The 25032-nt window shown below is 36.0% G+C and overlaps 1 protein-coding gene across 5 annotated transcripts in view; it reads left to right on the top strand.

Annotated features, from left to right (window-relative positions):
• Positions 1-219: 219 nt before the first annotated feature.
• Positions 220-25032, top strand: part of SPATA6 (spermatogenesis associated 6) — a 101539-nt gene continuing 76726 nt past the window's right edge. For 3 of the 5 annotated variants that reach the window (XM_032494233.1, XM_032494234.1, XM_006178391.3), the window contains exons 1-3: positions 220-489; positions 16386-16523; positions 17690-17738. In XM_032494233.1, coding sequence (XP_032350124.1) covers positions 439-489; positions 16386-16523; positions 17690-17738 — 238 coding nt within the window. In that variant the 5' untranslated portion in view covers positions 220-438. Of the gene's footprint in view, positions 490-16385; positions 16524-17689; positions 17739-25032 lie in introns of those variants that run through there. The other 2 variants (XM_006178390.3, XM_032494235.1) reach the window with 2 other exon arrangements.

Raw genomic sequence — 25032 nt, 5'->3', positions numbered from 1 at the left:
GCACTCAGGGCTCTTGAGTTCAACTCCTTGACCTGCGCATTGTCCTATTAAACAGCTTATTCTTTCCTTCCTCTGGCTTTGGGCCTGTGGTTTGATGTCACAGATGAACTGCCCCGCCCCACCCCTTCGGAATCCCCGCCTCCTCGCTTCTCCCAGCCCCGCCCCCATCCGTTCGCCCTCTCTCGGAGTCTCTGGCGCTTCCCCGCCCAGCCTCTCTTCCGGCCCCGCCCCTCCTGGCTGCCATGACAACGAGTCCGCGCCCAGCGCACAGCTGCTGCTCGGGCGGGACCCAGGCTGGACCGCGGGCCCCGGCCTGGGGGCCACAGCTGCCACCGCCGCCGCCACCTCGTCTCCTCCCTGTCCCCGCCCCGCCCTGCGTCTCCTCGCCTCCCTCGGGCCCGCGGTCGGGGTCCCTCCCCGCCGCCCCACCCTGCGCGGATGCCGAAGGTGAAGGCGCTGCAATGCGCCCTGGCGCTGGAGATCCGCTCTGTGAGTACTGGTCGCGCCTCCATCGCTGTCTCCTGGGTGTCGTTAGCCCCCGGAGTTTACTTGGGATGCCGCCTCAGCTCACTTCCGAGAACTCCGGGTCACTTCGAAACCTCCTCCACCCTCCGAATCATCCCTAAGGAGCTTGACTCCGTGTCCCCTCGGTCTTCCCCCATCTGAAAATCACGGACTCCTTCCCACTACAGCCACACAGAGGCCTGACCCCACCCCCACTCTCCACTTCAGCTCCCTTCGTTTCCTCCCAACTTCCAGTTCGGGTTCCTTCAGATCCTTTACAAACCACTTGAGAAAGTCCTCCTCTCCTGCCCTTCACTTTCCAGTGAATTGGGGTGACGGGGGCTTCTTTTTAAATTCCTCTTCTCTGCTCCTCTTCTTTTAGTGAGAAATTATTACTGGCCGGTCGGGCTTCTCCCCAGTCTTCGGGAGCGAGGTGGAGTGTATTTCCTTCCAAATCACTGCTGGCGGATTCTTTCAGACAAATTTCCAAGCTTCTGAGCAGTGAAGGGGCCTTTCCTCTCAAGTCTTCAAAGTAGCACCCCCACATCCCACAACGGAAGCGTGTCATCACTGCACACAGCGCCTAGCCCTCTCCCCCCAGGGCCAACCTCTCAGAAACCATTTCAGGTCCCTCCAGTCCCCAGACTCACCCGACATTGAGCGGGATCCCTTATTCTTCCCTTCACTCCAAGAAAGGCGCCAACTTTTAGAGGGAAACTGCTCATTCTCTAAATTTGCTGGAGAGGACTTGCAAACTCCCCACCCCACCGCAGCCACCTCCCAGACACGCTGAAGAGGATCCTGTTCCCCAGCCTGCTGTGGAAATCCAGCTGAGGCTGAGAACCCCCATGTCCTTCCTCAAGTGAAAGGCCTTGGAGCTCTCCATGCTATAAGCAAACGCCATCCCTCTGAATCATCTCGGAATACCCTTCCAAGGGGTGCAGGACTCCTTCCCCCTCATTCTTTACAGAACCCTCTCATTCTCTTCGGATGAAAGCTCCAGCTTCTCTCTTCTAGAGGACCCCCCCCCCCAAAGTCTTTCCATACCTCCATTTTAGACCTGCAAGAAATTTGGACACAAAATTCCTCCTTCAGACCTTTTCCTCTCTTTTCACTTCTCTAAGTCCTTTTATTTCTCAACTCTTTCATCTCCCAGCAAAACTGTGTGTGTGTGTGTGTGTACGTGTACATAAATATCCAACAGTACTCCCCTGGGTGTACAGCAGGTAGCCCTCGCCACTTTCTTCCTGCACACCCTGCAGGCGAGTCTTCGGTCTCTGGCACCCCACCACCCGCTTCCCTGGCTTAACTGGCTGTCCTTCCTCACTTTACAATGAAGCCGCTGCAGCACAGTCCACGAACCCCCCAGGGAAGTCACCAGACCAATTTAGGACTTTTGAAAGGTCTTAAAGAAAGGCAGGCTGGGTAGGGCAAAGTGTGAGGCAGGGGTGAAGAAAGTTCCTGCTACTCTCGCTGTATCTATAAGGCTGCAGAGATTTTACTCGTTGCTGTGTCAGAAACTCTATAGTTTTGGATTCAGATGTTTTTTCCTTCCCACAGCTGCCAAAGTTTGGCAGCCTTTTTGTGAAGGAGGATTCATTTAGCAAAAGAATACACGAAGCTTCCTAAACTGCTGGGCTTGGGGTGGGGTGGGGTGGGTGGCAGTGAGTAAAACTGCGGAGTTCAGCCTGCCTAGACTCTGCTGCTGGCTGCGGCTTCCTCCTCTGCTAACCAATGGGCGCAGGCGCCTGGGGAGAGCGGCCGCCTGGCGGGCGGGCTGTGGCTTCCCTGCTTCGGCCAATCCCGACCTTCTAAGAGGAAGTACTTCTTGGTAACTGACTGCTGTCTGAAGGGGTCGGAGAAAGAAGTTATTTCACTTCTCTTCCTCCCTAGTATCAGTCTTAAGGCGGAAAGGGAATGACTGGATAATGGAGCTTTGTTGTTCATCGCGGCTTAAGAAATTATGAGGGTCGAAACATTACTGTTTCCTTTTTTTTTTTCAACACACGTTTGAGTCACATTTGACAGTTCTCAGAAATCTTAGCTATCATTGAATTTACTTTCTTTTCACAGGTAAGAAAATTGAGGCTTAGCATGGCCAGTGTTTTCTAGGTTTGCACAACTATTTAGGGGCAAATCCGCAACAAGATGCTAAGCTTTCTGACCACAAAAACCCTGTTAAGTGGCTCTGATGCTCAGAAGGAACAAACAAGACTGTTAATAATCATAGAAATTAAATACTTTTCATTAATTTGGCTTTGAATAGAGGAATTAAATGAGCATAGATATTTTAACATCTTTTCAATTTCAGTTTTTTCTTTTTAACTTAATGTTTTACATCTATAGGGTATACAAGTCAAAACTATGTAAGATGATACACTTAGAGAAATCTCACTTCCCAGCCCTATTCAAACCTATTTTCCATCTATTTTTGTCTTGTTATAGGTAACCATTGTTACTGGTGTCATTTGTGCTTCAAATGTTTCCTTTTGCAATATAATCAGATAGATACCAGCATTCACTCACACACCCACACGTTGTACATTCTCCCCTTCCTATATATGTTTTTACTTTCCTTTCTTACACAATAGGTAGCATCTTATATAAACTAGTCTGCACTTTGCTTTTTATTCTTTCCTTAGTCTATCTAGAAGATCACTCTAACTCTAAAAAATTTCACATATTCTTTTCCCTCAATTTTTTATTGACATTTTTCAAACATTCAGAGTAGTTGGAAGAATAGTATAATGAATAATATATCCCATGACCTATATAGATTAACTTGATATATTTGTATACATATTTATGTTTATATATAAAATAAAATTTTTTGCTAAAAATATGAAAATAAATTGTTGCTGTGAGACTCATAAATACTTCAGCTCCTAAATCTTCTAAAAATACATTGTTCTGCATAATTACAATACTGTTATTATACCTGAGACAATTATTAATGATTTCTTAGTATCTAGTCCATACTCAGTTTTTCCTGTGTCTAATCCATATTCAAGTTTTCCTAGTTGTCACAAAAATGACTTGTATAGTTAACTTTTTCAAACCAGGATCCAATCAAAGTTTACGTGCTGCATTTTGTTGTTAGGTCTTTTTGGTCCATTTTAATATAGAGCAATTCTGTTTTTTCATTCCCACAATGTATTTTCCCCCCGTGGGTTTAGATAAATTTATACACTCGTGTAAGCGTTATTCAGATCAAGACTGAGAACACGCCCATCACTCCAGTGAATGCCTTTGATTCCCTTTCAAGCCCCATGCGGAGGGAACTCCCATTTCTGATTTCTATCACAGAAGATTAGTTTGCCAGTACTTGAACTTCATAGTAAATGGGGCTATATAGTGTATAATATTTTGTGTTGGCTTCTTTGCTCATCATATTTTGAGACTCTTCTGTGTTGCTGTGCGTATCTGTGGTTTGTTCCTTTATATTGTGGAGTAGTGTTCTATCATATGATTCCTGTTTTATTCTTTCACTCACCACAGCAGGTTTATCCATTCTGTTTAGTGTTGATTATTTGGGTTGTTACCAGGTTGTGGTTGTCAGGGATAGAGCTACTATGAACATTCATTCCCGTAAAAGTCTTTAAATGCACGTTACCTTTTGGAGACCAGGCTCAAATACAGAATGTTATATTGTCTGAATTTCTTCCCCTTGTGGTGACATTTAATTTGTTTCCCATTCTTCTAAACTGGAAATTAGATATTTTATTTCTCCCTGCCTATTGAAAGTGTGGCACTTCATTATCTCCTCTCTCCATGTTTATTTTGATGTAGTTTTGTGTTCATGATCCTCTCATGCTTAATACTGTGCATATGAGCAAAAACATAGTAAACATGAAAGGTTTTGGTGGATAACAGTATTTTCCTCAACAAAGCCATGACTTCAGAGAAAATACGTTGCTGGGAAGAAAGTGTGACTTTTCACAATGAATATCTGGAAAATTATATAATGTGCCAAGTAACTTGTTTTAAAGAGCAGCAAAAATTGTATTTCCCATCACTTACACTTTTAATATTTGAAGCATTTTATCTCTCATATGAAAAAACATAGTTACTGCTTCTTCTCTCCACTTTCTTCTTGTTCAGTAGTGCAATTTTCATGAGATTATTTAGGAATACATAAGGAAGAAATTGGAGGTGCAGGAGTAAAGCCTAAGGCCTCAGTTATGAAACCAGCCCACTTGCTTTACCTGAATAGTGTCAGTTTGGGGCTAGTTTATATTATATAATTCCCCATTTTTCTTCTCCATACTCATCTCACTAGCTACATTACTCAAATTACTGGTAGCATCGGGGCAAACAGACCCAGGTCCTTTCAGTCACTGCTCATCTGAACCTCTGTGGTCCTTATCCGGCTTTTCTTAACTCTGTTATGCTACAGTTGGTAATTTCCCTGGAATAGAGACTTTTTAAAACTTTAAAGTACTTTAAACTTACAGAAAAAAACCCTAAGTACTGTGATCTCCTCTCACTCTGATTTAACAAATGCTTATTTTACATGTTTCCTGCAGATTTTTGTTTTTAAGAAATAAAATGTTACAGATCTAGTTAAGGTCACATCACACCTCTTCCTGAGCCCAGTATCCCTCCCTCCATCCCTCCCTAGAGGTTAGGTAATCAGTTTCATGAAACTGGAGTGTGTTCCCTTCGTTCGCATTTTTGTACTTCGGCTATGTATTTGTGCATGCCTGTGTACTATGTTTACTATTGTTTTGTTCTAAAACTTTACACAAATTGTATCATATTGTCTGTGTCCTTCTTGCAAACCTGTTTTTTCTGCTTTGCTGTTTTTGAAATTTGTCAGCATTGATTCTTGCAGATTTAGTTCCTCTCCTTAATTACTGTAGAATGCTTTATATTCATATGACAGTGATTTAATTCTTATTTTCCTACTGATGGACATTTAAATACCAGTTTTCCTCTTTTTTAATATTACCAACCATGTTGCAACGAGAATATTTGTACATGTCTTCTGGTGTCCATGAGTCATTTGTTTTCAAGGGCAGGTATTGTGCTCTAGGGAGCATTCTAGAAATTTTTTGGGTTACCTTTGTTTACCATAGTGCTTGGAGGAGGGGTTCTTATTGGTGTTAATTGCCTAATATTCTGCATGATTTGAATGTCCCATTGAATGTGCAGTTGAAAACCTATTTGTAATTATTAGAGATTAAGAACCTAACTCTGTGTTAAGTATAAACCCAAAGTCTTTTAAAGTTTTTAAATGCAGTGAATTTTCAAGGAATGCAATTACTGTATAAATTGAGGAAAGAGTATGCTTTATTTTGTTTGGAACTCTGCTAAGAGTGTACTTTTTCATAAAATCATGGCATCAGTGGCAGTCCTTCTTGTGTTTGAGTGGCTAACATGTGACACCTCTCATTCTGCTTTTGAAACTGCTCATTTCATGTAGATTCTGTGAATAGGTGCAAATATTGTATCTTCTAGCTTAGTCCTGCCTGAATGTTTATGTGTAGAAATATAAAATTTATTATAAATTTTTTCAGTTAAGGCATTGGTTTATTTATTAGTTACTCGTATAGATAAATTACAAAATATTTATTGTAAAAGGAGGGTTTTGAATATTAAAGAGACCCAGTGCTCTAGGGAATAGATTTAGAAATGAAACTACTAAGTCTTTGAGAATTGTATATTTCCTAGGGATGCTGTAACAAATTACCTCAAATGTGGTATATTCAAACAGACAAATTTATCCTCTCATACTTCTGGAGGACAGAAGTTCAAAACTGAGGTATTGACAGGGCCAATCAGAAGGCTCTAGGGGAAGATCCTTCCTTGTTCTTCTAGCTTCTGGTGCCTCCGAGCATTTCTCAGACTGTGGCTGCATAACTGTGAATCTCCAGTCTTAGCAATTTCCTTTTCTGTGAACAGCCAGTTTTTTTTTTGTTAAACATATTTTGGACACCTACCTCTGTTGGTTATAGGTGATGTAAATTTCAAATGTCTTCTAGATGAAGCTTTTTTTTTTACTTTGTTTTTGCTCTTTTTAGTAATGCTTCCCCCCCCCCCTTTTCTGTTTTGTTGTTGCTGGTAAACAAAGAATAATACTGAGTTTTTAAGTCAACTTTTTATGGAACTTAAGCATAAATTCAGAAAGTGCACAAATACAAAGTGTGTAATCACCACCCAGATGGATAATTAGAATATCATCAGCACCCCAGCTTTCTTCCTGTGCTCCATCCCTTCCAGCCACTCCACCTGCCCCGCTTCCCCTCCCAGAGGTAACCACTATCTTGACTTCTATCGCAGCATATTTTAAACTTCTGATGTCAGTCTCTCTGTCTCTTTCTCCCTCTCTTCCTCCTTCCCCTCCTTCCTTCCTTCCATGGTATGAACTTTCTTATGTATAACTTCTTTGTAAGAATTCATTCATGTTGTCATGTGAGGCAGTAATTCTTTATCCCTTTTATTGTTTTCCCCTTAGCTTTATTGAAATATATTGACACATAGCATTGTATAAGTTTAAATTGTACGATACGTTGATTTGACATGTTTATAAATTGCAAAATGATTACCACTATAGAAATAGCTACCACCTCCATCCTCATGTAGTTACCATTTCTTTTTTCATGGTAAGAACAGTTAAGGTTTACTCTCTTAGGGTCATTCAAGTATATAACACAATACTACTAGTTATAATCACCATGCTGTAGCTTAGATCGCCAGACTTGTTAATCCTATACTGGAAGTTTATACCTTTTGACCAATGTCTCTTCATTCCCACCCACCGCCCCCAACCCTTGGTAACCACCGCTCTACTCTCTGTTTCTCTGAGTTTGTGATATCCTATGTCTTTGTCTGACTTGTTTCACTTAACATAATGCCCTGAAGGTCCACCCAAGTTGTCACAAATGGCAGGTTTTCCTTTTTTCTCATGGCTGAATAATATTACTATATGTATCACATGTTCTTTATCCATTCATCCATTATCCATTGACAGACACTTAGGTTGTTTCCATACCTTGGCTACTGTGAGTAAAGCTGCAGTGAACATGGGAGTGCAGATATCTCTATGAGATCTCGATTTCAGTTCTTTGGGTATACATCCAGAAGTGGGGTTGCTGGATCATGTGGTTGTTCCATTTTAAATTTTCTGAGGAGCCTCCATCCTGTTTTCCATAGTGGCCGCACTCAATTTGCAGTCCCACCAGCAGTGCCCTAGGGCTCCTTTTTCTCCATATCATCACTAACACTTACTATCTCTTTTTAATGATAACCATTCTGACAGGTGCGAGGTGTCATCTCACTGTGGTTTTGATTTGTGTTTCCCTGACGATTAGTGATGTTGAGCACCTTTTCATGTACCTGTTGGCCATTTGCATGTCTTACTTGGAAGACTGTTCAGTTCCTCTGTATCCATCTTATTGTTGGTGCCGTTTTCATTTTTTCCAGTTTTGGGATGTGACAAAGTGTGCTCCTGTGAACATTATTGTACATGTCTTTGTTGCATATTTTATATTCAGCAACATTGCTGAAATCTCATACTAGTTATTTAGATTTTTCTATGTGGAAAATCATGTTTGCGTATAAAGACAGTTTTGATTTCTCCTGTACAGTCTTTTTTTATTTCTTTCCGTTTTCTTTCCTGAGTACTTGACTAGAATCCCAGTATAGTGTTAAATAGTGGGAATAATAGTAGATGTACTTGTCTTTTTATTTTAATTTTAAGTTACGCTTCTGAAGTTTCATCAATATTAGATTGTATCTTATAAAATTTCTGATAATGGCCCATTTTTTGACTTTTTTAAAAAATGACAATTTCATATATTTCAACCTAATATAATATTAGCTGTAGGATTTTCACTTATTGAGTTGAGAAAGTTCCCTTCTATTCCTAATTTTTAAAATATCCTGAGTTTTGAATTATATTGAATACTCTTTCCTCAATTAATGAGATTATTATGTAACATTGCTCCCATGTTCTGTAGAAAGGAAACATTTTGTGATGTTGCACCCTTTCCATTTCTATGATAGACTTTTTTTTTTGGTCAGGATGTATTATGTTTACTATATTTTTGCTGGATTTGATTGGCAATTTTTTTTTTCTTTAGGATCTTTCATTTGTGTCCATAGATGAGATTTTAGCTTTGTAAGTCAAATAGTTACTTAGTTTTATGTTGTTTATTCTTAAAACATTTATTTTGAAATATTTCATATGTACAAAAAGTTATAAAGAGCAACGTAATGAATACCCATATTACTGCCCATCAGCTTTAAGCAGTAACACGTTACAGATAAAGGTGAAGTCTCCTTATCTCTCTCTCTGATGGGATCCCTCCTCCCCTCTTCCTTTGGCTGATCATTACTCTGAATTTTGTGTTATCATTCTCCTTATTTCTCAATACTTTTCTCATTTTAATATCTGTCTTTAAGGCATTTAATTTATCTGCATGTGCTACTTATACTGTTTTAAAATTGTTGGTTTAAAACTGTTGGTTCAAAATATTTTATAATTTTTATAAAATTTATTTTATACTTTTTACTTTAGCTTATGAACTATTTAAGAGTTTCTTTCTATTTCAGGATGTATAGGATTTATATGTATGTATACACTCTCATTCCCTGCCCTTTTCCCCTCCAATACACACATACACATTCTAATTTTTATTATGGTATTTTAATTTAATTACATTGGGGGCAGAGAATGAAGTCTGTATAATACTGAATATTTTTGTTGAGATTTTCTATGTGTTATTATCCAATTATTATATATATATATATACTATATATTATGAATATTATCCAATTATTGTGAATGACTTTATTTACTTGAAAATAATATATAACTTTATTTGTTGAATGTAAGACTCTATCTACTACTATCAGATCAAATTGATTTTCTCTGAAAAATCCTCAAATCCATATGAAACTTTTTGTCTGCATGTCTGCATGTAACCTCTACCAGACTGTAATGGTGATATATTAAAATCTTCACTATGATAATGTATTTTCACTTTATCCAGATGTATTATAGTACAGTATGATGTATAGAACTATGGATTCATTTCTTTTTATTCTGTTTTGCACTGGCTATGTACTTTCCATCTGAGAAATTATGGGTTTCTACGGTTCTAGGAAATTCCTAGTCTTTAATATCTTTGAATATTGTTTTTCTGCTGTTTTCTCTTTTTTTCTGACAGTAGTATTAGACATATATTAGAACTTTTATCTCCATTCTTAACTGCTTTTTTGGTGTAATATTTATCTTTATATCTTCTTGTTCTGGGAGAATTTTTCTGTATTATATTCTTATTTACTTAATTAAGTTAATTTTTAAAATCTCCTCTACTGAGATTTTTAACTTCATTGACTGCATATTCCATGATTTCTCATTTAGCATCTCTTTTTAAACATTAGTGCTTGGGATTGCACTGAAATTATGGACCAATTTCTTGAGAATTGATTTCTTAATATTGAATCTTTCAATCCATTAACCTGTTGTATTTGTTGTCTATTTAGGTCTTCAGTTTCGTTCAGTGATGTTTGTAGTTTTCAGTATACATGCCTTACACATACTTTCTTAAACTTATACCTAAGTAGTATATGCCAACATTTTTAAAGCTATTGTAAATGGTATTAAATTTTTTTTAAATGTTGTTGCTAATATAGGGAAATAAAGTTGATTTTTTGCATAGTGAACATACTTCCTTTTATGTTTCCTGAATCTTGTTTTATGACTCATATCATCTATCATTTTAAATTTTTTATTTTTTATTGAAATGTAGTTAACAATGTTAATTTCAAGTGTACAGCAAAGTGAGTCAGTTATACATATACAAACATATTTTTTCAAGTTCTTTTTCATTATAGCTTATTACAAGAAATTGAAATAATTCCCTGTGCTATACAATAGGTCCTTGTTGTTTATCTGTTTATATATAGTAATGTGTATCTTTTAATCCCAGACTCCTAAGTTATCCCTTTCCACTTTGATAACCATAGTTTGTTTTCTATGGCCAAGAGTCTATTTCTGGTTTGTAAATAAAATTTGTATCTTTTTCCTTTTAGATTCCACATACAAGTGCTATCATATAATATTTGTCTTTCTTTGCTGACTTACTTCACTTAGTATGATAATCTCTATGTCTAACCATGTTGCTGCAAATGGCATTATTTCATACTTTTTATGGCTGAGTAATTTTCCATTTTTACCTATATATACATCTTCTTTATCCTGTTATCTGTTGATGGACATTTAGGTTGTTTCCATGTCTTGGCTATTGTAAATAGTGCTGCTATGAACATTGGGGTGCATGTGTCTTTTCGAATTATAATTTTCTCTGGATATATGCCTAGGAGTGGGATTGCTGGATCATATGGTAAGTCTATCTTTAGCTTTTTAAGGAACCTCCATACTGTCCTCCATAGTGGCTGCACCAATTGACATTCCCACCAACAGTGTAGGAGGGTTCCCTCTTCTCCACTCTCTCCAGCATTTCTTGTTTGTAGACTTTTTAATGATGACCATTCTGACTGGTGTTATGTGAAAAGTCATTGTAGTTTTGATTTTCATTTCTCTAATAATTAGTGATATTGAGCATCTTTTCATGTACCTGTGGGCCATCTGATATCTTCTTTGGAGAAATGTATATTTAGGTCTTCTGCCCATTTTGTGATTGGGTTGCTTGTTGGTTTTTTGTTTTTGTTTTTGTTGTTGATATTAACTTGTATGAATTGTTTGTATATTTTGGAAATTAGTCCTTTGTTGATCACGTCATTTGCAAATATTTTCTCCCATTCTGTAGGTTGTCTTTTCGTTTTGTTTATGGTTTCCTTTGCTGTGTAAAAGCTTTAATTATGTCCCATTTATTTATTTTTGCTTCTATCTTCGTTACTCTAGAAGCTGGTTCAAAAAATATTGCTGTGATTTATGTCAAGCAATGGTCCACCTATGTTTTGTTCTAGGAATTTTATAGTATCTGGTTTTACATTTAGGTCTTTAATCCATTTTGAGTTTATTTTTGTATATGGTGTTAGAGAATGTTCTAATTTCATTCTTTTACATGTAGCTGTCCAGTTTTCTCAGAACCACTTATTGAAGAGACTGTCTTCTCCATTGTATAGTCTTGCCTCCTTTGTTGTAGATTAATTGACCACAAGTGCATGGGTTTATTACTGGACTTTCTATCCTGTTCCATTGATCTATGTGTCTGTTTTTGCACTGGTACCATACTGTTTTGATTACTGTAGCTTTGTAGTATAGTATGAAGTCAGGGACTGTGTTCCTCCAGCTTTGTTCTTCTTTTTCAAGATTGTTTGGGCTATTTGAGATCTTTTGTGTTTCCATACAAATTAAAAATTTTTTTTGTTTCAGTTCTGTGAAAAATGTCATTGGTAATTTGATAGGGATTGCATTGATGCTGTATACTGCCTTGGGTAAAATGCCTATGGCCATTTTAAGAATATTGATTCTTCCAGTCCAAGAGCATAGTACATCTTTCCATCTGTTTGTGTCATCTTCAACTTCTTTCATCAGTGTCTTACAGTTTTCAGAGTACAGGTCCTTTACCTCCTTAGGTAGGTTTATTCCTAGGTTTTTTATTTGTTTTGATCAAATGGTAAATGGGATTGTTTCCTTAATTTCTTTTTTTGCTATTTTGTTGTTAGTGTATAAAAATGCAACTGATTTCTGTGTACTAATTTTGTATCCTGCAACATTATCAGATTCATTGATGAGCTCTAGTAGTTTTCTGGGAGCATCTTTAGGATTTTCTATGTATAGCAGTATCATGTCATCTGCAGACAGTGACAGTTTTCTTTCTTTTCCAATTTGGATTCCTTTTATTTCTTTTTTTCCCCTCTGATTGCTGTGGCTAGGACTTCCAAAACTATGTTGAATAAAAGTGGCAAGAGTGGGTATCCTTGTCTTGTTCCTGATCTTAGAGGAAATGTTTTCAGCTTTTCACCATTGAGTATGTGTTAGCTGTGGGTTTGTCATATATGACCTTTATTATGTTGAGGTATGTTCCCTCTATGCCCACTTTCTGGAGAGTTTTATTTTAATCATTAATGGGTGCTGAATTTTATCAAAAGCTTTTTCTGCATCTATTGAGATGATTATATGGTTTTTATTCTTCAGTTTGTTAATGTGTATCACACTGATTGATTTGTGGATATTGAAAAATCCTTGCATCCCTGGGATAAATTCCACTTGATCATGGTGTATGATTCTTTTACTGTATTGTTGGAGTTCATTTGCTAGTATTTTGTTGAGGATTTTTGCACCTATATTCATAAGTGATATTGGCTGTAATGTTCTTTTTTGTGATTTTTTTTTCCTGTCTTGGTATCAGGATGATGGTGGCCTCATAGAATGTGTTTGGAAGTGTTCCTTCCTCTGCAGTTTTTTGGAGTAGTTTCAGAAGAACTGGTGTTAACTCTTCTCTGAATGTGTGGTAGAATTCCCCTGTGAAGCCGTATGGTCCTGGACTCTTATTTCTTGGGATTTTTCTAATTACTGATTCAATTTCAGTGCTGGTAATTGGTTTCTCTTCATATTTTCTATGTCTTCCTGGTTCAGTCTTGGCAAATTGATTCAGTCTTGGCAAATTGTACCTTTTTAAGAAATTGTCCATTTCTTCTAGGCTGTCCATTTTGTTGGTGTATAGTTGCTCATAGTAGATGCTTATGATCCTTTGTATTTCTGTAGTGTTGGTTGTAACTTCTCCTTTTTCATTTCTGATTTTATTAATTTGGGCCCTCTTCCTTTTTGTCTTGATGAGTCTGGCTAAAGGTTTATCAATTTTGTTTATCTTTTCAAGGAACCAGCTCTTAGTTTCACTGATTTTTTAAAAAAAATTTTTAGTCTTTATTTCATTTATTTTCTGCTTTAATCTTTATGATTTCTTCCCTTCTACTAACTTTGGGTTTTGTTTGTTCTTCTTTCTCTAATTGCTTTTGATGTTAGCTTAGGTTGTTTATTTGAAATTGTTCTTGTTTCCTGAAGTGAGCTTGTATCACTGTAAACTTCCCTCCTAGAAGTGATTTTGCTGTGTCCCAGAGGTTTTGGATCTTCATATTTTCATTTTCATTTGGCTCTAAGTGTTTTTTTTTGATTTCCTCTTTGATTTCTTCAGTGATCCATTGGTTGTTTAGTAGCATATTGTTTAGCTTCCATGTGTTGTGGTTTTTGCAGTTTTTTCCTTGTAGTTGATTTCTAATCTCATAGTGTTGTAATTGGAAAAGAAGCTTGATATGTGATTTCAGTTTTCTTAAGTTTACTGAGGCTTGCTTTGTAGGCCAGCATGTGATCTGTCCTGGAGACTGTTCTGTGTGCAGTTGAGAAGAATGTATATTCTGCTTTCAGATGGCGTGCTCTATAAATAACAGTTGAGCCCATCTGGTCCACTTAAGGCCTGTATTTCCTTATTGATTTTCTGTCTGGATAATCTGTCCATTGGTGTAAGTGGGGTATTCAGTTTCCACACTATTATTGTGGTATTGTTGATTTCTCCTTTTAGGTCTGTTAACAGTTGCCTTATATATTGAGGTGCTCCTATGTTGGGTGCATATATATTTATAATTGTTACATCTTCTCTTGGATTGATCCCTTGATCATTATATAACGTCCTTCTTTGTCTCTTGTAGCAATCTTTAAAGTCTATTTTGTATAATATAATTATTGCCACCGGGTTTTAATCTTTAAAGTTGGTTTTTTTGCAGACAAGCATGCTATATCTTGCTTTTTTATCCAGTCTGATAATTTCTGCCTCTTAGTAACAACACTTAGGATATTTACATTCATGTAATTATCCGTATGGCTCGTTTAAGTCAGCACCTTGCTATTTCTGTTTGTTTTCATCTGATTTTCTTAACCCCCTCTTCTTGCCTTCTTTTTGGAAAGCTCCATGGTATTCCTTTAAAGGGTGGCAGAATTTGTAAAATTGTGGATGAGGGAAAAATACCATGTCTTCTTACAGATATTACAAGTTAGAAAGAGACTCAGTATTTTCTTGTGAGGACAGTTAGAGCTGTGCTGTCCAGTAGAAATATAATATGAGTGAAAACTTGAGCCAAGTATGTAATTTAATTTTTTTTACTAGCTGCATTAAAAAATTAAAAGTGATAAAATTTTTACCATAATTTTATTTATGTCAGTATAGTCAAAGTATTATCCTTTCAACATGCAATTAATATGAAAGTTGTTAATGAGATATTTTACACTGTTTATTTGTAATAAGTCTTCAAAATGTTTGAACAAGTCTTCAAAAATCTTCAAAATCCTCTCTTTTGCACTTACTGTCCGTCTCAGTTTGGACCAGCCACATCTATAGGCATAACACAGATTTAGAGGGGCTCTAACAGGTTTGGTTTTAATGAGACAGAGTAGAAAATGAAACTGATAGAATGCGATTTACTGAGGACCTTGATTTTAATAATCAGTAGTGAATACATTAGGTCAGAAGTAGAAAACAGAGTAAGATGTAGATGGAGTGAAAATAGCTAGCATGGAAAATAATCTTACCTTCTATGTACAAAGGGACATGAAGTCTTAGTCATTTTTCAGTGCAGTCGTCTATATTAAGATAGCGAATGATAGTGGCTTTCAGGCTAACAATAATTATAGCTAGTATTTCTTGAATGCTCTGTCAGGCAGTATTCTAAGTACTCTGAATGACTCATTTATTGTGTGACTTTAAGTAAGTAAATCATCTTCACTTTATTGGGGCTCTATTGTTTTCCTATATAAAAAATCCAAAGGTGTATTGGATTTCTAAGCTGCTCCTTAATACTGAAAGTCTGTGTTTTTGGATTCACTGATGAGAAAATTAAAATTTCTGTTTTCAGGGAATTTATAATGAAAAAGAGGTGAGATGTACCCACTTAATTAAAATTCATGGGCCTTAAGAGAACTACAAAATGCTATGAGACTCTAAAACATATTTACTTGAATATAATAAATTCACTATAAATGTTTGAATTAAATTGAATTGAATAATGGTAGCTGGTGAATCAGGAGAAGTTTTGTATATGGAATGGCAGTTAATGTAAACCTTGGGAGGTGGTAGAAGTAAATGAAGAGGGCATAGAATGGAGTAGTAATGAGTAGTAATCCAGATAATGGAAGAATGTAAAGCAAGAAAGTTATGGCTGTGTTCAGAAAACAATAAAAAGATATACTTTGTATTTTTAGGAAGTGTTGAGTAATATTGCTATGTAATAGGTTGGATTCAAATCTTAGAGAATCTTTAATGGTGTGGCTGACCATTGACAATGAAAAATAGCAGGAACTGGAGAGGCTGTGCTATGTATTTTTTAGAAACCTCATATTTTATGCCTATACTTTGTGTCAATCAAGAGAATAGTTAAGTGCAATTTTATGTTTAAAAATATTTCATTGGCTGGAAATTTACAATTCACTTGCTTTGAAACTTTGTCATATTTCCTTTGATGAGGGTGTGTATGGGCTGATATTTAGGGTGATATAGGTCAGATTTGTGCTTTTTATTTTTATTTTTTGTCCTCTAATATAGTGCTTTATTTCTGCTGAGTCTATCCTTTGTGGTTAAATGATGCTGAATAAGTTTATGTCAGCATTCTACATAAAGTGGGAGCCTAAGGCTGACTGTTTAAAACTATTAGTGTCTGTCCCAAGAGCCATTACATAGAGCTTCAAATGTGGCACAAATTACCAACTGGAAAAATCATAGATTTCTCAGAGGAATGGAAGTTATAAAGGCATTTCATTTAACTCCGTAAACACTAGAATCGCTCTCTATTTTTTACTTGTGCATATTTTTATTAGCTTAGCAGACTAGTGTTTTTATGCAATGTTTGATAAGTTATTTTGGTAGGATAGTCCAGGGAATTCATGAAGCAGTCACATCCATCTGTCTAATTTCTTTCAGGTAACTTGCCCAGGAGTGGTGCTGAAAGACAAGGAGGACATCTATCTTAGCATCTGTGTGTTTGGCCAATACAAGAAGACACAATGTGTCCCAGCCAATTTCCCACTGGTCTTCAATGCCAGAATGGTGTTTGAAAAGGTGAGTTCAAATAGCCAATCAAATGTTAATAAACAAAATCAAAGTGGCTCCAAATTTTGAATAACACATATTATTATTGTTGACCATGCACTTTGATTTAAATTCAAAAGGAGATTTGTAACTGAAATTTGGAAGCTTGAAAATAAATATACATTTTATTATATAACAAGTCATTTGCCTCTTTTTCATGATGGGTCAGTTTACTTCTAAAATTGTCTTGTGGGCTTTATATAACATGTAACATCTTGAATTCTAAGTAATCATTTTTATAAACGAGAGAGAGAGGGGAGATATTCATAGGTAAGAATAGCTCATATTTTACTTATGGGTGTCTTGTGGTACTTCTTTCTATATGTCTCTTTTCTTTTTTCCCCCCCTAAACCTGATGCTTTTGGTTAATTATTACCAATTGTATTTCTCACTTTTTTCTTTCCTCCTTTCCTTGTCTACTTCCCTCCTTCCTTCCTTTCTTCCCTTCTTCCCTTCCTCCTTCCTTCTTTCCTTTTTTTTTTTTCTTCCTTTTCTCCACAAGTAATTACTGAGTGCCTGCTCAGTTCTCTGCACTGTTCTAGGCACTGGGTAAACAAGACAAACGGTCTCCCCGCTTGGAGCTTACATTGCAATGGGAGAAACAGACAATAATCAAGTAAATGCAAGTAATTTTAGATAGTAAGTATCATGATGAAAGTAAAGGGAGAGTAAGGGGACAGAGGGGTGAGGGGGATTGTCTCTTTTAAAGGAAGGTCAGAGAAGGCAGTAACAGTGAAGCTGAGCCTGAATTATGAGACAGTATCAGTTATTTGAAGGTCTCGGGGAAAAGCATTCTAAGCAGAGGAACAGCAGATATAAAGGTGTCTTGGGAACAAGCTTGATGAACTGGAGGAACACCAAGAAGGCCAGTATAGTCATGGTGACAAAAGAGAGAAGAGTTCTAGCAGATGAAATTGGAGAGGGAGGCAGAACCAGTTTAATGTTTGTTTGTTTGTAAAATCTTCCATAGTGATCATGGGAAGCAGAGAGGAAGTGACTGTTCTCAATAATGTATAAAGTTTCTTTGGTTGGGAGAGGAATCTTTTGGGAAGGGGAAGGAAAACACAAAGACTTTCATATGTACCCTTTTGCTTCCTCTTCTCTGCCCTGCTTCCCTCTGCCTTCTCTCGCTGTAGGTGTTCCCTGAAGCAGTAGACCCTGGAGATGTGGTTGCACAGCTTGAATGTAAGTTTTTAACTTTTAATTCTTGATTCTAAGAGATTGTAGATTTATGCTCTTTAATCCTGAGTTAGATAAAAGTCAAAAAAGTTCTAATAAGAATTTCAGTAACCTCGCGGTGAGACTTTTTTTTTTATACTTTTTAGAATTTTGGAATATACCTGGAAATAAAAAATACATGTGCCACAGAGAGACAAGGAACTTTTCTTTTTTCTATGTTTGATCTGTGAACTACAAAAAGACTTATTTGAACATTTTATTGATTAAGATAATATGGACTATTAATGATGTAAGGATTGAGATTCATGTTAGATGGGACTTTGCCCTGCGAACAAAAGTGTGCCTTTAACCTCATTGTGTTACAAATCAAGACAGTAAGTAATAGAAGATTGAAGTAATAGTAGCTTAAAATATATATACTTTTGCATTTTGCATTATATTCAAATATGTTAATAAATCATTTGAAAGTGACATATTTCAAGGCTGTGGTTAACAGTAAGTTCTTCGAAATACTAGGAATCAACTACAAAAAGATCCAACTACTTGTGAGAGCAGCAGTGCAAAGGTATATACACTTGAGAGTAAGTTATTCAAGCTCTGGGTATGAAATGAAGAGCTCTGTTACTCATCCTTGTAATTAGAAAGGGGTTGGGGATTACCAGATTGGTCTAATGTATGACTGTGGCTCAGAACGCTGGTACTGGGCATCATCAGTGTCAGCTGTCCCTTCCACACCTGTCCCTGCCCTCTCACACCACTGGGACTCTAGCAGTGTAAAAACATGGAACCTGGCCGCATGCTGGAATCTAGGCATATAGGTAGAAACAGGGCTGGCTCATTGGCTTACCCTGAGGGAGCTGATAGTTTAGTGACTCATCTCCAGAGAATTCTTTATGGCCAGTATCAATATCTTCTTTGTTTTTTTTTAAATAGACCTTCTAGCACTTGGTATTCTATTTTCCACTGTGGCCATCTAGCTAGGTGCCAGTTTGGTGCTAATGGGTAAATCGCTTTTAATTTTCTTGAACATCTTGTTCAGTATCTGGGAAATTGGGTATCTTAGAAAATATGAAGATAATTATTTCTCTCATCATTTTGAAATTCTTCTGTTAAAAAAATATATTTTTTCTGTTTGATTTAAAATTTAGAGGCTCTAAGAAGAGTACTTGGTTGTAAATATTATTTGGAATCTTTCTTGCTGTGATTTCCCTGATTCAGTTTTTCTCTTAGATCTCTTCCCACCTCATTGACATTCCACTTTTTGGTATCTTTCTCAAATTCATCTTTCTCTGCCCTGTCTTTAAATATTGGTTTCCCTCTGGCTTCACTTCTCTGATTACTTTTTACTTAGCTTCTCCTCTCTCCTTATACGATACTCGTCAAAGACTTGGTTTCGTGTATTACCTATCTTCTGATGACTTACACACCAGTCTTTATCCCTGACCTCTCTTGTGAGCTTTGGGCCCTTTTTTCTTTTACTTTTTTTTCCCCCTCTCAGTTTTGTAATTTTTGTGGTCTCCTAATCTTATTAATATGAAAAATTAAAAACACACTAAAAGTGGAAAAGATGGAACGGTGAAGTCCCATATACCTATCAGCCTCAACAGTTTTTGACATTTTGCCAATTGTTCACATGTTCACCCTCCCACTTAAAACAATGTTGGAATATTTAAAAACAAATTCTGTACGTACATTATTTCGTTGCAAATATTCTGGCATGACCTCTGACTGACTTTTTAAAAAGAAGTATAACCACCACAGTGGTATCATACCTAACAAAATTAATAATAATTCCTTAATAACATCAAATACTTAGTCATTATGCAGATTTCTCCTGTTTCATCAAAATGTCTTTATACAGCTGGTTTGTTAAAATCAGGATCCCATCAAGGTGTGGCTCACACATTGCATATGGCCATTTAGCTCTTAAGTTTTTTTTTTTTTTTCTGTAATAGTGTCCCTCACTTTTTTTCCCTAGTGCTGTCAATTTGTTAAAATAATGTTTTTGAGGTTTATCCATGTTTTTCTGTGTATTAGCAGTTTATTCCTTTTTATTGATGAAAAATATTCTATGGTATGGAGCTTTTTTTCTCCCTTCCATTTACCATCTGATGGGCATTTGGATTGTTTCTAGGTTTTGGGTATTATGGACAATGTTGCTGGGACTATATGGATATATGCTGGGTTGTATGCTAAGTTTAACTTCTTAAGAAACTGTCAACTTGTTTTCTAAAGTTACTGTACCATTGTACATTCCCACCGGCAACATATGAAGACTTTCCACATCATCCCCAGGACTTGATATTGTCATTTTTGGGGGGGGTATATAGCCATTTTGTTGGGTATGTGGTGGTATCTCATTGTATTTTTAATTTGCATTTTAATACTGACTAATAGTGTTGAGCATCTTTCCATGTGCAGATTAGCTATTCATATATCTTTTCTTGCAAAATGCTTATTCAAATATTTTGTTCATTTTGGAATTGGTTATTTGTCTTATTGAGTTGTAAATTTTTTTCTTTTAAAAATATTCTATATGTAAGTCCTTTATCAGAAATGCGATTCGTAAACATTTTCTCCTATTCTATGACTTGTTTTTTCATTCTTTAAATGGTGTCTTCTAAAGAACAAACGTTATGAAGTCTGAGTTATAAATTTTTTTCTTTTATGGATCATGTTTTTGGTGAAATCTTCGCTTTACCAAAGATTACAAAAGTTTTCTCTTATCTTTTCTTCTATGCATTTTATAGTTTTATCCCTTACATTTAGGCCTATGATCCATTTTAAGTTAATTTTTGTGTATGGTGAGAGGTAAAATTCTCATTCTCTCTCTATTATTTTTTTTTTTTTTTGGTGGATGGCTGTCTAGTTGAGCATGGTCCAAATGCTCAAGGAGATCCAAGGACCCCCTTAATTGAACAGTCTAATAAAATGGTCAGATACTTGAGTAACCTCAGATAAAGTGCTTAGAACAGTCCTTGACACTCAGTAAACACTTACAATGTCCTTTGTTTATCTTTGTTAGTGGTGTGCTGTTATTATGTCTGTTATTATTCATCCCCCTTCATACCACGTCTGCACCTCTAAGGAAACTCTGGAGGCCCAGAATCACCTAACCCTCTTGGGAAATATGTATTTATGATATATAAATATAAATATAAAGTGATATTAAGTGCCACTGGCATTAAAGCCACACACATACACACACACACACACACACACACCACACACACACACACACACACACACACACAGTACAGTTGACCCTTGAACAACATAGGTTTGAGCTGGGCAGGTCCACTTACATGCGGGCTTTTTTTCCAGAACCACACGATCTGTGGTCAGTTGAATCTGTGGGTGCTGAACTGCAGATCCGGAGGAGCTGCAGGTGTGGAGAAACCACTAACATGGAGGAACTGTGGATGTGGAGGGCCGACTAGAAGCTGTATATGGCTGTTGGACTGCAGGGAGGATTTGCGCTCCTAACCCCACATTGCTCAGTGGTCAGCTACATACTGCCACAAATACACCACCTGAAAACCTCTCCCTACAGATGTTTATACTGCTTGCTTCCTCACTTCTCTCCAGTCACTGCTCAAATTTATCAAACTAAGAGATCTTTTCTCACTAAAGTATAGCACCCACTTTTGATGAATATATCAATCTCTCTCTATTCCATTATCTTTAGTTATCATTATCTTCTCTACCAGGATACTTTGAGAGTAAAAGTGTATTTTTAGTATTTCCACCAGGACGGCAGGTGTGAAAAGCGTGCTGCACTGTTAAGGGTGAATAGGGATGAATGTACCTCCTGCTTTTGTTCCTAGCACTGATATATTCCTTATTTTTTATTTTCTCTCTCATTAGAATGATGGTCTCATAAGAGCATTGACTTTTCCTTTTTTGTTCACTGCTGTATCTCTAGTGCACATTGACAATATGTGGCACATACTAGGTGTTTGATATCCAAGGAGTTAAGTAAAGTATAAATGCGTCATATAACGGCCTCTCATTGTTTGTTTTTATGAGTGTTGAAACTATCCTATTGAGAGATACCCTGTTTGTAGTGTTATAATCCTTTAAGAAATTTATTTTGTATTTGAGAATTTATAATATAATAATAGCTGCTCTGGCTTCATTCCCTTTGACATTTGGATAAAGCGAAGATGTGACCTGTGTTTATATTGTCGTGGATCACTAGGTGTCCCTTCCTGTTTTCTCTCACCTGTAGGTTAAAAGAGCAGTTTCATTAGAGCCGCTGCTTTTCACCTTCTGGGAGTTAGCGGTTACCTACTGTCTGGGGTATTTCAAATGCTTTCAGGTGAAGATTTGAAGGCTGAGAATAAGTCCCTCAGAGTCTGTGAATGAGAGATTCCCTGCCTCAATCCTTAGGAGAGCTTGTAGGACTCAGGATTCACATTTTAAATCCATGATGGCAAATGCATTCCAACCAATTTACCTTTGTAGTTAGGGCGAGTAAGTAGGCTTTCAGGGGAAACTGTTATAGCAGTTACTCTTGCTGGTGCAGAAGGTTAAAGGCATTCTGACTCTCTCTCTCAAGGTGCATATGGTAGCTTTTGATTTGCTCTATGTGACTAAGAATTCTGGAGTATTGTAGTGCATTTACTTTGTAACTCACACTAGAAGTACATGTGAAAATGGGAATTTTTACGAAGGAAGGAAGGAAATTGTCAGTATTTGTTACAAGGTTATGGGCAACTATAAAATGGGATTAATTATACTATGTGTTCCAGTAGATGTAATTTATTTACATGAACTTACTATTTGGTTTCCAGGAACATTAGTTCTCTAAAATTTATCCTTTAGTAATTTAAGGTCTTTCTTTCTGAAGTATTTTTGCCAAAATATTTATTTTTTAAATATGAAGGAATAGAACATAGTTTATAGAAATTAGGAAATAGTTTTTCTCTTTAGAAGTTCATCTATGTTCTTATTATTAAAATATAAACTAAACAAACCCAAGCAGTTACTTTTCAGGTCATTTCTTTACACCTGAGGGGTTTCAATAACAATTTGACCTATATTATTTATTTCCTGACTTCACTTTGTGTGGCAGTGAGTCATTGTGTCAGTGATAGATTCAGAAGGTATATAGTGTATGGATACAAATTTTAAATTTATTTTCTATTTAAACCCTTTGTTTTTAAACTTTATACTCCTCCTGAGATTATTGATACTTCTGAGACCATTGATACCTTTAGCAAACTTATTGGAATGAAAAATAATTATATTTGAAAATACAGTTTGTTGACAGCTGTCTTTATTTTTCTTTTTTCACTATAAATTGTTCACAGAAATAATACTTGGCAATACTAATAATATTTTGATGGACATTTTATTGACTATGTTCTGCTTGAGTGTTTGGCCCCTTCCAAAATGATTCTGACTAGGGTGGGGTTTTTTTGTTTCAATTGTAAAATTGCTGTTTCTTTCCTTGGCTTTATTTTTAGCCTTTTACATTTCTTTATGAAACGTTTTTGGTTTTAATTTCTTAAAACGTTTTATTTATTTATTTGTTTCTTTGGGGGAGCAGAAGAGAACTTTAACAGTGTAGTGGGCGCTCCCACAGTGATGCTGTTAGAGCACACACACAATTTCTCTAATCAAAAACAGGAAGCTTTTTAAGAGAAAATTTCATAAATATATAAAAGTGGACACTAAAAGAGAATAATGACCCCCTGCCCTCATACTCATCACTCAGTTCAATAATTATCAATTCATGGCTAATTTTTTTTAACTATATCTCCCTACTTCATCATCCTTTTCCAGATTATTTTGAAGAAAATCTCTGACGTCATATGCTTTTATCTATTAGGTATCAATATCTAAAATAAAGGAACAATACCATATCATGCCCGCAAAATGAATAGTTTCTTACTATTAAGTATATATTCAATTCACATTTCCTCAACTGTCTTATAATTTAAAAAAATAAGTCTTTTGTTTGAACTGGGATAAAGATAAGGTCATACATTATGATTGGTTGATGTCTCAAGCAAGTATATTCCTCTCTTAATTTTTCTCTTCTATGTAGCAGTCTTAAATATTTTTAATTATTATTTTTCTAGCTATTTCACACTTATAAAAAATAATTTTCTAATTTTACGTTGTATTTATTTTATATTTTAGGTGGGGAAGGGAGATACTTAGGTTAATTTATTTTTAGAGGAGGCACTGGCTATTGAACCCAGGACCTCATGAATACTAAGCAAGCACTCTTCCACTTGAGCTATACTCTCCCTCTGTATTTCACACTTTTAAACAAGATTATGTCACTTATAACTGTTGCTCATATATTAACAATATGTTATTCAGCATATTGACCTTATTTCCAGCAACCTCACTGTATGCATTAATTTAAAAAATGTCTTTAGATTCCTTTGGACTGTTTAGGTACACAATCACATTGTCTGCAAATGATGAGAATGTAGTTCCTCTTTTGTTACTGTCATACCTTTTATTTCTTTTTATTGCTTTCCTTCACTGGATTAGATTTCCAGTAAAATGTTGAAGTGAATGGTAGTAGTGGCAGCAGTGAATGAGGTGAATGCCTCATTTCTGATCTCAGACTGAAAGCGTCAACATTTCATCACTTGGTATGATGTTTGCTTTAGGTTTTTGGTAGATAGCTTTTATCAGATTGAGGAAGTTCTTTTCTATTTCTAGTTTGCTAAGATTTTAAAGAAATCATGAATGATTATTAACTTTTATGAAACTCTTTTTCTTCTTTATTCTGTTCAGGTGGTAAATTATGTTGCTTTAGTTTTGAATACTAAATCGCATTTATATATTGATGAATTTGACTATATAATATATTTCGTGTAGTATTTTTGCATTTATGTTTATGAAATAGATTGCCTGTCATTTTCCTTTCTTGTAAGGTTCTTGTCAGGTTTTGGTAACAGGGTTTTGCTGGGCTCATGAAGTAGGTTGAGAAGTGTTCTTTTTTTTACTGGTCCTCAAAAGAGTGTACATAGTCAGCATTATTTTCTTCCTTAAAAGTTTGAAAAAATTCACTAGAGAAGTCATCTGCCTTAGTGTTTTCTTTGTTCTAAGGTTTTAAATAACAGATTGTATATGTTTTTATGTGCATCCACGCATATATACGTATATATACACATACACAGAGCTATTCAGTTTTTTCTCTGTGTGAATTTTAAATTTTTTTTGGTAAGAATTTGATTTTTTTCTTATATCAGATTGTTTTGAAGTAAATCTCAGATATATATCCTTTTATTTCTTGATACGGATATGTACAATAAAAGAACACTTAAAAATT

This window comes from Camelus ferus, chromosome 13 (assembly GCF_009834535.1).
Source record: "Camelus ferus isolate YT-003-E chromosome 13, BCGSAC_Cfer_1.0, whole genome shotgun sequence".
NCBI classification, from domain to species: domain Eukaryota; kingdom Metazoa; phylum Chordata; class Mammalia; order Artiodactyla; family Camelidae; genus Camelus; species Camelus ferus.
This window is presented reverse-complemented; position numbering and strand designations above follow the sequence as displayed.